We start from the raw sequence: 13101 nt of genomic DNA on the forward strand, positions 1-13101 counted from the left end.
CGCCGCCGCCGCCGCCATCGTCGTCATCCAGCGGCGGTGGCGCCAAGGGCGGATCCAAGCCTCAAAGCTTTTCTGACGGCGGCGTTGCGTCCAAGGCGGCAGCCGCGGCGGCGACGGCGACGGCGCGGGGTTCTGGGTCCGGCGGCGGCAGGGGCGCCAAGGGCGGCGACGGCTCCAAGAAGAGCGGTGTGCCCATCATTATCGTACCCTCGGGTAAGCCGTCTCTTTACCGCCGTCGAAAAGGGGAAGAGCACATTTCCTGCTTTGGACTCCAGTTTGCGAATTTGGGTATTGCGGTATGTATGTATGTATGTATGTCGGGGGTATTATGGCTTCCGACCTCTTCCTCCTGGGGGGGATGTCAACGAGACCACAACCACCTCCTCTTACAGCTCCCCCAACGACACAAACCCTCAGACACCTTAGCCCATTTCTCCACCCCTCCCCATTACCTATTACTTGCCGTACTTCCGTACTCACGTAGGTTTGACCTCCATGATCAACATGTACAACGCCAGGGCGTTTTTGGAGGAGGGCCGGTTTGTGCCGGCAGCGCAGGTGAGGGGAGGGAGGGGAGCGCTAAGGGTATATGTATGAATGCATGTATATATATGTAGATATGTATGTGTATGTAGATATGTATGCGTACGTATATGTATATGTATATACATTACATATATACATATACATATACATATACATATACATATACATATACATATACATATACATATACATATACATATACATATACATATACATATACATATACATATACATATACATATACATATACATATACATATACATATACATATACATATACATATACATATACATATACATATGTGTGTATGTGTGTATGTGTGTATGTGAATGTGTACGCGCGAGTGGGATTGCAAAGGGTAGATACTAGCTATCAAATTGAACTTCTACTAACTACTGGACGGGGCAAGAGGCCCAAGGCACAAAAATGATGTCAGTGGTCCAGTATCCCGTTTCCCCCGGTCCCCCCCCCCCCCGGGGGGGAGGGGGGAAGAGTCCCCAGCACGTACCAAACCCGTGCACAGCTACACACACACACACACCACAGCCAGATACCCACCCACCCGTCTCAACCTCCCGCCCTCAGGCCCAGGCCGCTGCCAGTGGCGCTCCGAAACCCAGCTCTCTCACCATCCGCCGTACGGCCCACCGTGGTCCCCCGGGTGTGGAATACACCCTGACGGACCGGGCCCCCCCCGCCGGCAGCCCCGACTGGGAGCGGGTGGTGGCGGTGGTGGTCCAGGGGGCCAAATGGCAGTTCAAGGACTGGCCGTATAAGGTCGGGGTGGGTGAGGGGAGGGGTGTGTGTATGTGTATGTGTATGTGTATGTGTGTGGTGTTGATGGTGGGGAGCTGGAGGTGCCCTGGCTGACTGTTGTCATCGAGTCTGGGTATCCGGACGACTTGTACAAGTACTTTGATGGTTTCAGAGGTTTGACAATCGATCCGTCACCGTCCCATTCCCCTCTCTCTCTCCGTGCGAGCCGCCAACGCCGGCATTGATGTGTGTGCTTTATATTTTTGCATCGGGGGCTGCTCTCCCCCCAAACCCCCCCACCCCACCTCATCCCAACTCCATCCCGTAACCCCTTCTGAACCTCTCCACCCACCTCCACCCATTCCAAACCCCCCCAACTCCCCCCTCCCCCCCCCCCCTCCTGTCAGGGCGCCAAGGACGGCGACCTGATGGAGGCTCTGGCCAAGGTGTGTGGATTCTTTGTGCACTTCGCAGACGAAAAGGTATGACATGGGGGAGGGGAGGGGGAGGGGCGGAGTGTGTGTGTGTGTGTGTGTTTAGGGATTGTTGAGAAGTAGGCCAGCCCGGGAGCTGGCGAAGGGGGCCCGGCGCCTGCTGGTGGCCGCTAACTCTTCCCCTCTCCTCCTCTTCCCCCCCTCCGTCTGTCACCTAAACACCGCGTCCTGTTTCCGACACCCTCCCCCCAACCCCACAACATGCCATGCCTCGCCTCACCTCGCTGCCTCGGGCTACCGACGGCTGGACGTTTTCGTGTCTTCGCTGAACTCCCACAACCATTCAAAAACACACACCCTCTCAAACGCTCTCATATGCACACACGTGCGCGCGTATTCCCCCGCCCCTAGGTTGGACCCCCCGTATCCGACTGGAATGTTCGTACAATAGCCCTCCACCGGGAGAACCGGCACAAGGACATGATGGCCATGTTGGAGCTGTACCGCCACTTGGACGTCTTCCTGCAGGTGTGTGTGTGTGTGGGGTGGGGTGGGGTGGGGGGGTTGTGTGTGTGTTGGGAGGGGTTGTTTCGGAGGGAGATGTATTTGGATGTGTATAGTGGGGGAAAAGGGGAGGGGGGAAAGGGGGAGTGCGGGGGAAGCGGATTGATCGGGTATGGGTGTATGGAGTGTGTTTTTTGTGTGTGCGGGGGGGTTATGGGCTCCCGTCGTATGTGTGTCAGTGTTTGTGTGTGTTTGTGTGTGTGTAACGTGGGCATGCGGGGGGGTTGATATCATTCGGGTGAGGTGGCTTTACTGCGCCCAGCGCCCCCAGTGGAGGGACACGCGAGCACCCGCAGCACCCGCAGCAGCAATAACAACAGCAGTATCATAAGTAACAGTAGCACAACAGCAGCAGTAGCTTGAGGACGATATGCACTCTCTTATTTGCGTGTGTGTGTACGTGTACGTGTATGTGTGTATTTTGTTGTTTTGCGTGTCTAAGGTGCAAAGGTGACTTGCAAACAATCCACTCCAGACAACAACACGATCCAGAGAGGGGGGGCCCGAGTGCCGGGGGGGGGCCACGGGGGTTGGCGCCCGCTTGCCGGGGATAGTTCCAATTGTAGGAGGCTAGGAAGACACACGCACACGCACACACACGCACACACACACACACACACACACACACACACGCACGCACACACGGGAGGGACAGTTAACGGCCCGCATGTTAGGGTGGTGACCTAGGTGGTTGGGGAAGAACCCCCCTCCAGCCTCCACGTGGGCCTCTTAGCTGGTGGTGGTGGTGGCCACCGTCTAGTTCCCGGGGTGGTGCCCCGGGAGATATTATTTATCGGGTGGTGGTTCACCCGAACCCCCTTTGGTATTCCTTGCCAGATCGTCCCCCTCCTCGTTGTGCTCCACGGGGGGCCCACCCCCTTGCCGCCGGCCCTATATCACCCCCCCTCTTGCCTCTGCGGGACTTCTGTGTGTATGTGTGTATGTGCGTGTTACCCCCCCCTCTCTGTCTCCGTCTCTCCCCCTCCGAGGTATGTGTGTGCTGCTCAACTTTCCCTCCCTCTGTGTGTTTGTTTTTCCTCCTTGCGTGTACATGTACATATGTATGTATGTACGTGTCTCCCGCGGACCTCAGGCCAAACGGAGCACGCTGGCATATTGACATCGTAGGAAACGTGTGTGCGTGTGTGTGTGTGTGTGTTGGTTTCTTTGCACCGACCTTAACTACTTGATGTGGGAGAGGAGTGGCTGCGGGGCTATGCGGGTGGGTGGAGGAGGGATTGGTGGGGTGTGGTATGGGAAGAGCAATGGATCAGCCCGGGCCGCCCATTTCCCGCTCCGTCCTTTAGGAGGGGTGTTCCTTGGCCTCTAGCTTGGGGCGAGAGCGATATGCGTGGCGAGGCTGCCAAAAGGGTGGACGAGGGGGGACAGAGTCGGGGGGTAGTTCAGAGGTCTTTCACACGGCACGTGTCTGATTGTCAGGTACGTTTCTGCGATTCCACGGTTCGTTAGTGGTTTGTTGGTTGGGTTGATTGGATTCGGGGTGGGCACCCGAGCTATAGATTTACAGATGGCGTACTTGTAATCTGTATTTCAAGGTTCATGTCAGTGATGGATGCGCGATCCCTACGCGCCCTCTACCTCACACACATACGTACTGCGCTGGTTACTAGGGACCAAGGTGTCGTAGGAACACACGATTTGGGTTCGTGTGGCGTTCTTTGCTCGGCTTTGCCAGCTTTTTTGCTTCTCTTGGCAGCACACGTGCAGTATGCTATAGATGTAAACGAACCAAGTGGAAAAGGCGTGCCCGACCAGCCAGATCTCGGTGCGCTCCGAAGCAAGGGATTACGAATCCTTGACACCGGGGTTGTGAAAGAGCATGACTACACCGGCTATGTCACCTTACAGCCGGATGGGTCATTTGGGAGCCCGAGAAACTCCCCTGACAAGAATCCAGAAATATCGGAAATGGCCCCTCCGGTTTTCATGAACGGACTACGGCGTGCCGGACACCGCAAGAAGTGCCAACCTCTGAGCCCTATCTTCGAATGATTTGTTTACAGGGCCTTCGGGTTGTTGCCATGATTCATGGACGGAGCCTGATTGACAACATACATGCTTCTGGAGTGCAACGAATAACGCAAATTTAGCCCTCTAGAAGTGGGAGGCCAGGTATTCCTTGAAGGCGACTTGACTTCCGTATGCGGGCGATTGACATTTATTTTTAATCAACCCATGCACTCTTCCAAGCGTTTCTCATGCGAAATTCACGCTCCTGTAAGTTGCATTTTTTATCAATCAATTAAATTTTTATAAGATTTTATGATGGCACGTAGTGTTTCCGGCCTTGCCAATTGATTCGGTCCAACGTAAGACAGCCTCATGCTCACGATCGGACAACTTGATGCGTGTAAAGCCCTTAATGTTCAAGAATAATTTTAGTCCGCAAAAATAGCTGAGAATTTTTGTAATGAACCCATATCCTATATGACTATAACGCAGTATGACGATGCGTCGTTTTAGCACTCTGCACCTTGCGCTGCTCGCGCACATCGTTCTCTCACCTCCTTGGCTGGTTCCATGCGAAAGCTATTATCCAGCTGCGTTTGACGTCGTAACCATGGCCCTGAAGCCAACATGTGTCAACCGTCAAATGATCACGTCCGTGAACTCTTTTATGCTGCCCAAGCCGAGGAGCATCCATGTCGTAGCTGCACGCGGCTGCGATGCATTCCGAACCTTTGCTGAAAACGTCGTCTGCCATCTTGTATGTGTTGCGCAGATTGATTCCGTTACCAGCGCTCCGGTGACTAGTTTGTTGGTGCGCAGGAAGACACCCTTGTACCGCACATAACAGCTGAGGCCGTATCTGAATGGCTTGGTGGTCGGTTCCAGGTCCGGTCGGAAACGGACGCAGAGCACGTAAAGCGGAGGAGCACCTGGTACTTCCAGCAGTTCATAAAGCTTGCGGTCGCGGCCCACATCCCGGGGCTTGCCGACTACTTCCTCATTTTCGACAGTGAGTAGCGGCCAGTAGCTAGTCGCCACAGCAGATAAGAGATACTTACAGTCTGCCTCAATCCGTCCATCCTCTATTTATCTCTCAATAAGCGCGTCCGTTCTGCCTCGCGCCTTCTCATGGGTCAAACCCAGCCAATTAGCTAATCAGCTGTCGGCAAATAATGTTTCGGGACGGTTGTGAACCCGCCCAAGCCGACAACTTTCCAACGCTATTTATTATTACCTGTTCTATCTATGAGCCCTGGGACTCTTCTAACCTAAAATCAGCCCGCCCACGCAAATCACCATGTAACCATGTAAATCCATGGACGTCCGGGTGGATCCATTCCTTGGGGCCGCCGGCTTGCAGGTGATATGATCGCTCTTCGCCCGCTGACCTGGTTCCTTCCCCTGGACTCTTCTGAAACTGGCAGCACTGTTGAAAATAATAATAATAATGATAACGACTCCAAAACCGACTTATCACAACCGCCATTACCATTATCGCCATCGTCATCATCATCGTTATCGAAGCCCTACCCCGTTGTGCGCCCGGTACCCGGCAAGAGTGAGGAGGGCTGCGTCAACCAGCACCCTTTCCGCATGCTCGTTAATGTCGGGGGCTTCCTACCAAAATACGGCTATATGCGCACGTACGAGCATTTAACGGGCAGACAGATCATCTACGGGCACGACAACAAGAGTCTAGTCACGCACAGCGCCTTGGTGTACAAGCCGTACATGGCGGAATTCCTGGCCAACATCACGTACGACAAGTACACGGGCATACCTCATGGCTGGGCTCTGTCCGTTGCGGACGCTGTCAGCAAGCTATGGGTGGGTCTACCGAGCTCATGACCTGGGTTGGTTGTGTCTGGGGCGGGATCTTGCCTTGACTAATTGATCAAGCCACTCTTATAAGAGTGGCGCTGTGGGCGAGGTGTCCGAGCCGTTGCCATCTATCTTAAGTTCCGGACATGCGTTCCGGATTCTGAATCTACATCCAGATCTGGATCTAGATCTGGATCAGGTGGATTGGTGCTGGATATGGGGTTATGAGCTATGTTGCGTTCGGCCGGGGGTGTAGAGTTCGTATCGTGTTATCTAATCCATCTTAGTGAAGATCCAGCTAGCAGCAGCACAGTAGGTAATAAAGCAAGACAGGGCTATTTCCTTTAGGATTTTAATATTTTTGAACATTTCGCGTTGTATTCGTCCATCCCCATGTTTTACTGAACTTGGCTTTTCCACTCCTCCATCCGCAAACACCCAGTGTGTGCTTCTATGTGTGTATGTATGTGTTTGTAAAATTAAAATTGAGTAATCCATGTGTGTGTATGTATGTGTGTATGTATGTGTGTACAGGACGTCGGCGAGGTGCTTGTGGGTTTCTCGGAGTTCTGGTCGTACCTGTCGTGGGCACAGGTAGGTTGTTTGCATGTATTATGTGCGCGTGTGGGGCCACATACATACGAACATACATACACAGGATACATACCAGCAAGAAGCGGGAGGAAGAGAGGCGGCCCACGGTCGCGGTGAGGACTTCATTCTGGCGTACGTACGTATGTACGTATGTACGCAAGCATGTGCAATCACGATGTGTCATATCGTCGTGCGCTAGGGCAAGTTTATTGCTTGCGACTCGCCAGCCCAGCCCAACCAGCAGTGACCCAGCGACCCAGCTAGCCAGGACCAGTCCACCCCGGCTCTCCCGCTGCCACACCACCGGAACCGGAACCCTGGTGCTAAAAAAAATGTAATGGCAGTAGCAGCAGTTGCAGCAGTAGCAAGAGCAGCAGTAGCGGTTTCCGTTTTTCTACGATATGTAGAGGGTGCGTTGGGTGAAAAAGGTCCGTGTATGCGGCCCGATCATCATTCACGTGCCTGTCGTCGTGACCCTTCTCGCTGCCGACATTGATGCCGTACCTGCCGTACCTGCAGGACAACTACCCGTGTGTATTCCGGCAGGCTGAGGAGCGCACCTGGACCAGGACCCCAGTGCAGCTCCCGCGCACCCTCCCGATCGCCGTCAGGGTGGACGAGCACACGTACATCGGCATATGCTGCCCCACGTACGTATGTACGGGAAGGAATGTACGATAAAAATTGCCCGAAGATCCGTCGTTACGGTAGCTCACTCGGAATTATGAATTTTGTTTATTAATTATGTTTGCCGCGCGTGCGATAGGTGGTAGTACATGCATCTACATCTACACGCACCCGAGGCCGCGACACCCGAGGCCGCGACTGCAGGAGTGGCTGTCCCTACTAGGGACAGCCATTCCTCCCTCCGTCTAACTAACCAACCAATCAGCCGATCCCGTGCACATTGCTCCAGGAATTTTAACACGCACGCGCATTGTACATTTATGTATAACATTATACGGTAGCTAGCGCTGCTGAATTAATACTCTTTGACTCGTATATCTTGACTGGTTGGTGGTCCGTTTCATGCGGACCGACATATATACATACCCACCTACGTACCTGCTGCAGGACAGACAATATCCGGGCCACCCGCGAGCACGGCTACTACTTCACTGGTTACGAGCTGGGTCACATGCACCACTGCAACTACCAGCATGGGGCCTTTCAAGAGGGCTACGCGGAGTGGTACCAGCCGGTCTGATGGAATGAGTAGTAGGGCGATGGATATGAACAGCAGCTGCAGATGAGCTGATGGATGGGCATGCAGGACGGGGCGGATGCGACGCAGCAGTAAGCGGAAGCTCGCCCGCCTGCGTTGTGCCCAGCCCAGCAGTTTGTATATACGTGTATATCTTCCAGCTGGGTGGATGCCGGGCTGGCTGGCTGGCTGTCTCGCGGGGTAGATGGGCAGTGGAAGAGAGAGAGAGAGTATATATGTGTGTGTATATGTATGCGTCCGTGTGTTTACAAAAGCAAACGTTTTGCGGAGGCGTCGCAACTGCTGTTACTGTACTACTATTACTTTTTGTTATAATAACAAGTTTATCTTTGGGTTTCGGAGAGGTTGTTAAGTAAGCAGCAGCAGGCTTCGTGATGAGCTGTAGCGTGTAATAGCTGGCCGCTGAAAAGGCCTCTCGAGATGCTGGTCGAGATACGTTTCGCGTGTATTTGTAGTTGATATGTGTGCCGTACTGTGTACCAGCTACTATATTGCGCTAATTTTATTTTATCATCTTTATCATCAGCAGTAGTGCTCAGGAAAGACACCAGGACATATATACAGCAGATTTGAAATGCGAGCTTGCGTAAGTAAGCTGGGTTAGTTGGGCGTAAGGCCCAATGCGTAACTGTTAGACTAACTGTTTCGCAACGGCCCGTGTCCTCAGGGCCGTCATTTATTGCGCGCATTAAGCTGGTTAGCTTATCTTGTTTTTGTTGTTCAGCGCGCGCTGATCAACAAAACAGGTCCCGCGCCTTCGGCGCGCTTTCTGTTACTATACCGCTGTGCCTTCGGCTCGTCAGCGAGACCCATCGGGTAGAGTGCAGTGGAGAATATAAAGCACTAGCACCATAGAGTTAGCCCACCTTATTGAAGCACCTTTAGTAGTGCTAGTGGCGGCGCATGTCCCGGAATCGCTAGGCATGACTCCGCTGGTGAAGGCAACTCACAGCTATCCTACATAGCTAACTGGAATGTCACAGACTGGCATTTCCTCGAGGGCTTCTGCGACGCAGTTTATGCCCCCTGCTTTCTCCGGAGCGGGTCAACAACTCCCGCCCACCCCGGACCCAACAAGCTTGCCCCTGCAGCTACAACACTAAATGTCCGCTTGACGACGTATTTCATCAAGCTCATCCCCGAGGTTTGGGCGCGACGCTGAAGGTTTGCTCTTCAGCGGATCAGGAATTCGACGTCCGACCCAAACCGGTGGTGGCTATGTGTGCACTTCGTCCCATCCCTTCCGCGTGGCGACGGGCTCTACGACCCCAGGCGTGGAGTTTCCGAGGCAGCACGAGTAGTCCGATATGTCCACCACCTCCGTGCCCCTGCATGCTAGGGCCTCGGCGCGGCTGGCCGCTTGGAAGGCAATTGGAGCAGATGCGCGCACATTGCACGTCTTGAAGCATGGTGTCCCGGTGGAGTTTCGAGGTAACCGCCCCCCGCCTGCTTTTGACCTGCCAAGTTTTCCTGCTACAGACGAGCAGAGCCGTTGGTGGTTGGAGAAGGAGGAGCCTCGCCTGGTGGCGCTCGGGGCCATCTCGCGGGTAGACCCCTCCCGTGCGGTTGATCATGTGGTGAACGCCTTTTGTGTCCCGAAACCGGACAGTGGTTCTTGGCGTTTGGTCGTCAACCTGAAGAGGATGAACGTAGCGCAGAAAGCTTACAAGTGCCGGTATGAAACCCTCCGCACCCTGCGGCGTATGGGCCTCGAGGGCTCCTGGATGGTGAAGGTTGATTTGGCGGACGCCTTTTACCACATCCCTATTCGCCCAGCGGATCGGCGTTTCTTCACTTTTCGTTTTTGTGGTGTTCTGTACGAGATGAACGCCCTGCCTATGGGGTGGCTAAATAGTCCGTATTGGTTTACGAAAATCATGCGCAATGTGGTGCGTTTTTGGCGGGATCCTTTGGCTGCGTCGGGTAAAGGTCGCAAGCGTCTCTCGCCCCCGCTCCCGCCCCACCAGTTTTTTCCCGTTTCCCGGACAGGCCGTCCTTCTCGTCCGGGTGCGCGAGTGCTACCGTATTTGGATGACTTCCTCTTCGTGTTTAGTTCTGAGGAGCAAGCGCGTCTTGGTGCGCGCTGGGTGCGTGAGAGTATCGAGTTCTTGGGGTTGTCGTGTCACCCCACCAAGTGCCAGTGGGAGCCGTCGCAGTCAGTGTACCACTTAGGCATTACGATCAATACGGCAGCTGGTGTGTTTGAGGTGCCTAAGCAGAAGCTCGCCAAATTGCGGCGGCTGGCGATCGGGTTGCGGATCACGGCAAAGAAAAATCGGCGTCTTGTCCAGAAGCGTGAGCTGGCTAAGTTTTGTGGTTTTGCGCAGAGTGTCAAGTTGGCCCTTACCCCAGCGCCTTTATTTCTCCGCAATTTTTACGACGACATTAAGCAACCTGTTGGCTGGTCCGGTCGAGTTCGCTTGTCCCGTGGGTCGTTACGTGACTTAGATTGGTGGGCAGACATCCCTACCCACCACTGCTCGGCGGCTATTCACCAGGGGCCTGCTGCAGTTGAGCTTTCAGTGGATGCATCGCGCCATTCGTGGGGCGCGGTCCTGCATGGTCGTGTGGCGCGCGGTTATTGGTCGGCACCAGAGCTCTACGAGCACATCAATTGGAAGGAGTTGCGCGCTGTCCGTCATGCTTTAGAGTCCTTCCTCCCGTTCGTTCAGCAGCGTGTTGTGTTAATTAGGGAGGACAACACGTGCACGCAAGCAGTGCTAGGGCGTCTTTCCTCGCGCTCGGCAGCTCTGCATGCCGAACTAAAATTATTATGGGAATTCATGCAGAAACATAGTATTGTTCTGCAAGTCGAGCGTGTGGCTAGTGCTGACAACGAGGCAGATGAAGCCTCGCGTTGGGTAGACCGTGATGATTACCGCTTGCATCCCCGGTTTTTCCGCCTTTTGGAGCACCACTTCGGTCCGCACCATGTCGACTTGTTTGCCACGCATATTAACACGCACCTCCCGGTTTTCTTTTCTCGCCACCATTGTCCGGGTTCATCGGGGGTCAATGCTCTCTTGCAATCTTGGGCAGGGCTTAATGCATATGGCTGCCCACCCTTGGACCCCGACTTCTTGCTCGCTGTGGTGCAGAAAGTGCGCGAGGAGGGAGCGTGCCTCACCCTAGTCGTGCCGTACTGGACGGCCCAACCTTGGTGGCAACAGTTGATGGAGTTGGCGGTTGACCTTGTGTTCCTGCCGTCCAATACGGAGCTGTTTGCGCCGGGCGAGGGCGGGTCGAGCACCTATCTACCACCCCCTTCCTGGCAGGTCGTGGCAGTGCGGGTGCAGTCGTAGAGTGGGCGCTTTGCTTAGCACTCGGTCGTTCCGTGAGGCGCTGCAAGTTCGGCCGTGTGTGTGCCCCGCTAGGAGCGCTTTCCTAGCATTTCCCCTTCCCCGTGGGCCGCGTTATTTGTTACAGGGGCAGTGGGACCATCTTTGAGGGAACGCCGTAGTTGCTTTGCGCCAGGGGAGCGGTTATGCAGTTATGTGGAGCGAATAGGTAGGGATTTGTCGTGTGTGCGCTCCTTAGGCACCGCGCAGGTAGTTGGTTTTTTCGTCGCTTGGTGTTAACCTGCGTTTGGTTTCTCGTGATTTCGGAGCGGTTTTCACTTGCTTGGTATCCGGTGGTACCGCTGGTTCCAACCCCGCTGGTTTTGGGACTTAATTCGAGTAGTACCTTTGGCGCGGAATAGGTCCCGGTTTCTCGCTGGATCTGCAATCCGTTGCGACATCCCCGGTCTTTGATTACCTGTTGGTATCGCAGCTGTCGCTCGCCGGCCTAGGGTTGGTCCATTCCGCATGTCTTTGCCGGTTGCCAGGTTACCTTGTCCCAGGGTTGGTGCTACGACCTGGCTGTTTTGCATCGCTGTGTTTGTGCGTTTTCTGTGTCGCGGTAGGCTGGGGCTCTTTATGACTCCGTTTATGTCGGGCTCCTGTGAGGTCAGTTCCTAGCTGCCAAGAGTTTTATCCAAGCCCGTGCTGCTCAGCCTGATTTTCAGTGCCGTGAACTCCGTGAGCTCCGTGTATGTCTTGCTCGGTTAACCAAGAGCGCCCTGTGCTGGAGACAGCCCCTGCTGGCGGCGTTATTTATAGTAGTTGGGTGCATTCGCAGTGCTCCGTGGCTCTGTCGGACTCTCTTTGTGTTGGCCTTTATTGCAGGTGCTGTGTGGATTCTTTGAGCAGTTGGCCGGTGTACCTGTTGGTTCGGAGGTGGCCCCGACCTTGCTTTGTTGTGCTGGGTTTCGTCATCCGTATCCCTGCTGTCAGTGCCCTGGGCGCGTGGACCGGTCGTTATTGCAGAGCCGGTTTTCAGTGCCAGCCCTAGTTGGCCGTTTAGTCAACCCTTAGCGGGCACATGTTTGGCATTCTCGCGTGTCTTTCGTCCATTCCTTCAGTGGGCGTCCGTCAGCGTTTGTTGAGGGATCCGTCGCGTTTGTGGCCGGTGGGTCAGTCTGTGCGCGGTTGGAGAGCGCTGGTTTGACCTCGTCCTTGTGGTTTTGGCAGCGTTCTGTTTGTTCGCTCTTTTGCCTGTGTAGAGATGGCGTGTCCGCCGTCCTTGCTGCTGGAGTATCGTTTGGAGGTCGTTGAGGCGTTTTGCTTGGGGAGCTTTATTTCGTGTCGGTGTGTGTGCCTGTCTGGCAGCTCTCGCGTCCTTTGTCCCTCGCGGCCCGTCGCGTTGCGCTGTTTTGGTGCTCAGTTTGTTTGTTATTTCCGCTAGAGGGGGTATCTTCTCCTTTGGCATTTACCTATGGAGCAACAACTAATGCGAGCTTGCGTAAGTAAGCTGGGTTAGTTGGGCGTAAGGCCCAATGCGTAACTGTTAGACTAACTGTTTCGCAACGGCCCGTGTCCTCAGGGCCGTCATTTATTGCGCGCATTAAGCTGGTTAGCTTATCTTGTTTTTGTTGTTCAGCGCGCGCCCGCCCGCCCGCCCGTTTCTGGCGCAGCCTCGCGTTAGTTCCGTTGCGGTGTCTCTTTCTCCGTTCGTAAGGCCCGTCTTCTTCGGGCCTCTCAGTCCTTTTCTCTCTTTCATTATTTGTAACAGAATGGCATTTACCTATGGAGCAACAACTAACGGGACAATTTTGACGAACGAAGATGATGTGTAATAACAGCTATAGCTGTTGTCGTTAGCTAACGACTACGTTTGGATGGGCGGCAGTATCTGTCTGAGCTAGATGT

General features: G+C 54.3%; 1 protein-coding gene across 1 annotated transcript in view; it reads left to right on the forward strand.

The window, feature by feature from the left end:
* VOLCADRAFT_103365 (uncharacterized protein) overlaps positions 1–7894 on the forward strand; it is a gene marked incomplete at both ends in the record, with an annotated part of 10652 nt that extends 2758 nt beyond the window's left edge. The window contains 10 exons of the mRNA XM_002947094.1: positions 32–213; positions 485–558; positions 1133–1330; positions 1711–1785; positions 2149–2265; positions 5158–5281; positions 5633–6099; positions 6628–6687; positions 7207–7337; positions 7762–7894. Of these exons, the coding sequence (XP_002947140.1) occupies positions 32–213; positions 485–558; positions 1133–1330; positions 1711–1785; positions 2149–2265; positions 5158–5281; positions 5633–6099; positions 6628–6687; positions 7207–7337; positions 7762–7894 (1561 nt within the window). The remainder of the gene's footprint in view (positions 1–31; positions 214–484; positions 559–1132; positions 1331–1710; positions 1786–2148; positions 2266–5157; positions 5282–5632; positions 6100–6627; positions 6688–7206; positions 7338–7761) is intronic.
* Positions 7895–13101: the final 5207 nt, after the last annotated feature.

Source organism: Volvox carteri (genome assembly GCF_000143455.1).
Source record: "Volvox carteri f. nagariensis unplaced genomic scaffold VOLCAscaffold_5, whole genome shotgun sequence".
Lineage (NCBI taxonomy): Eukaryota > Viridiplantae > Chlorophyta > Chlorophyceae > Chlamydomonadales > Volvocaceae > Volvox > Volvox carteri.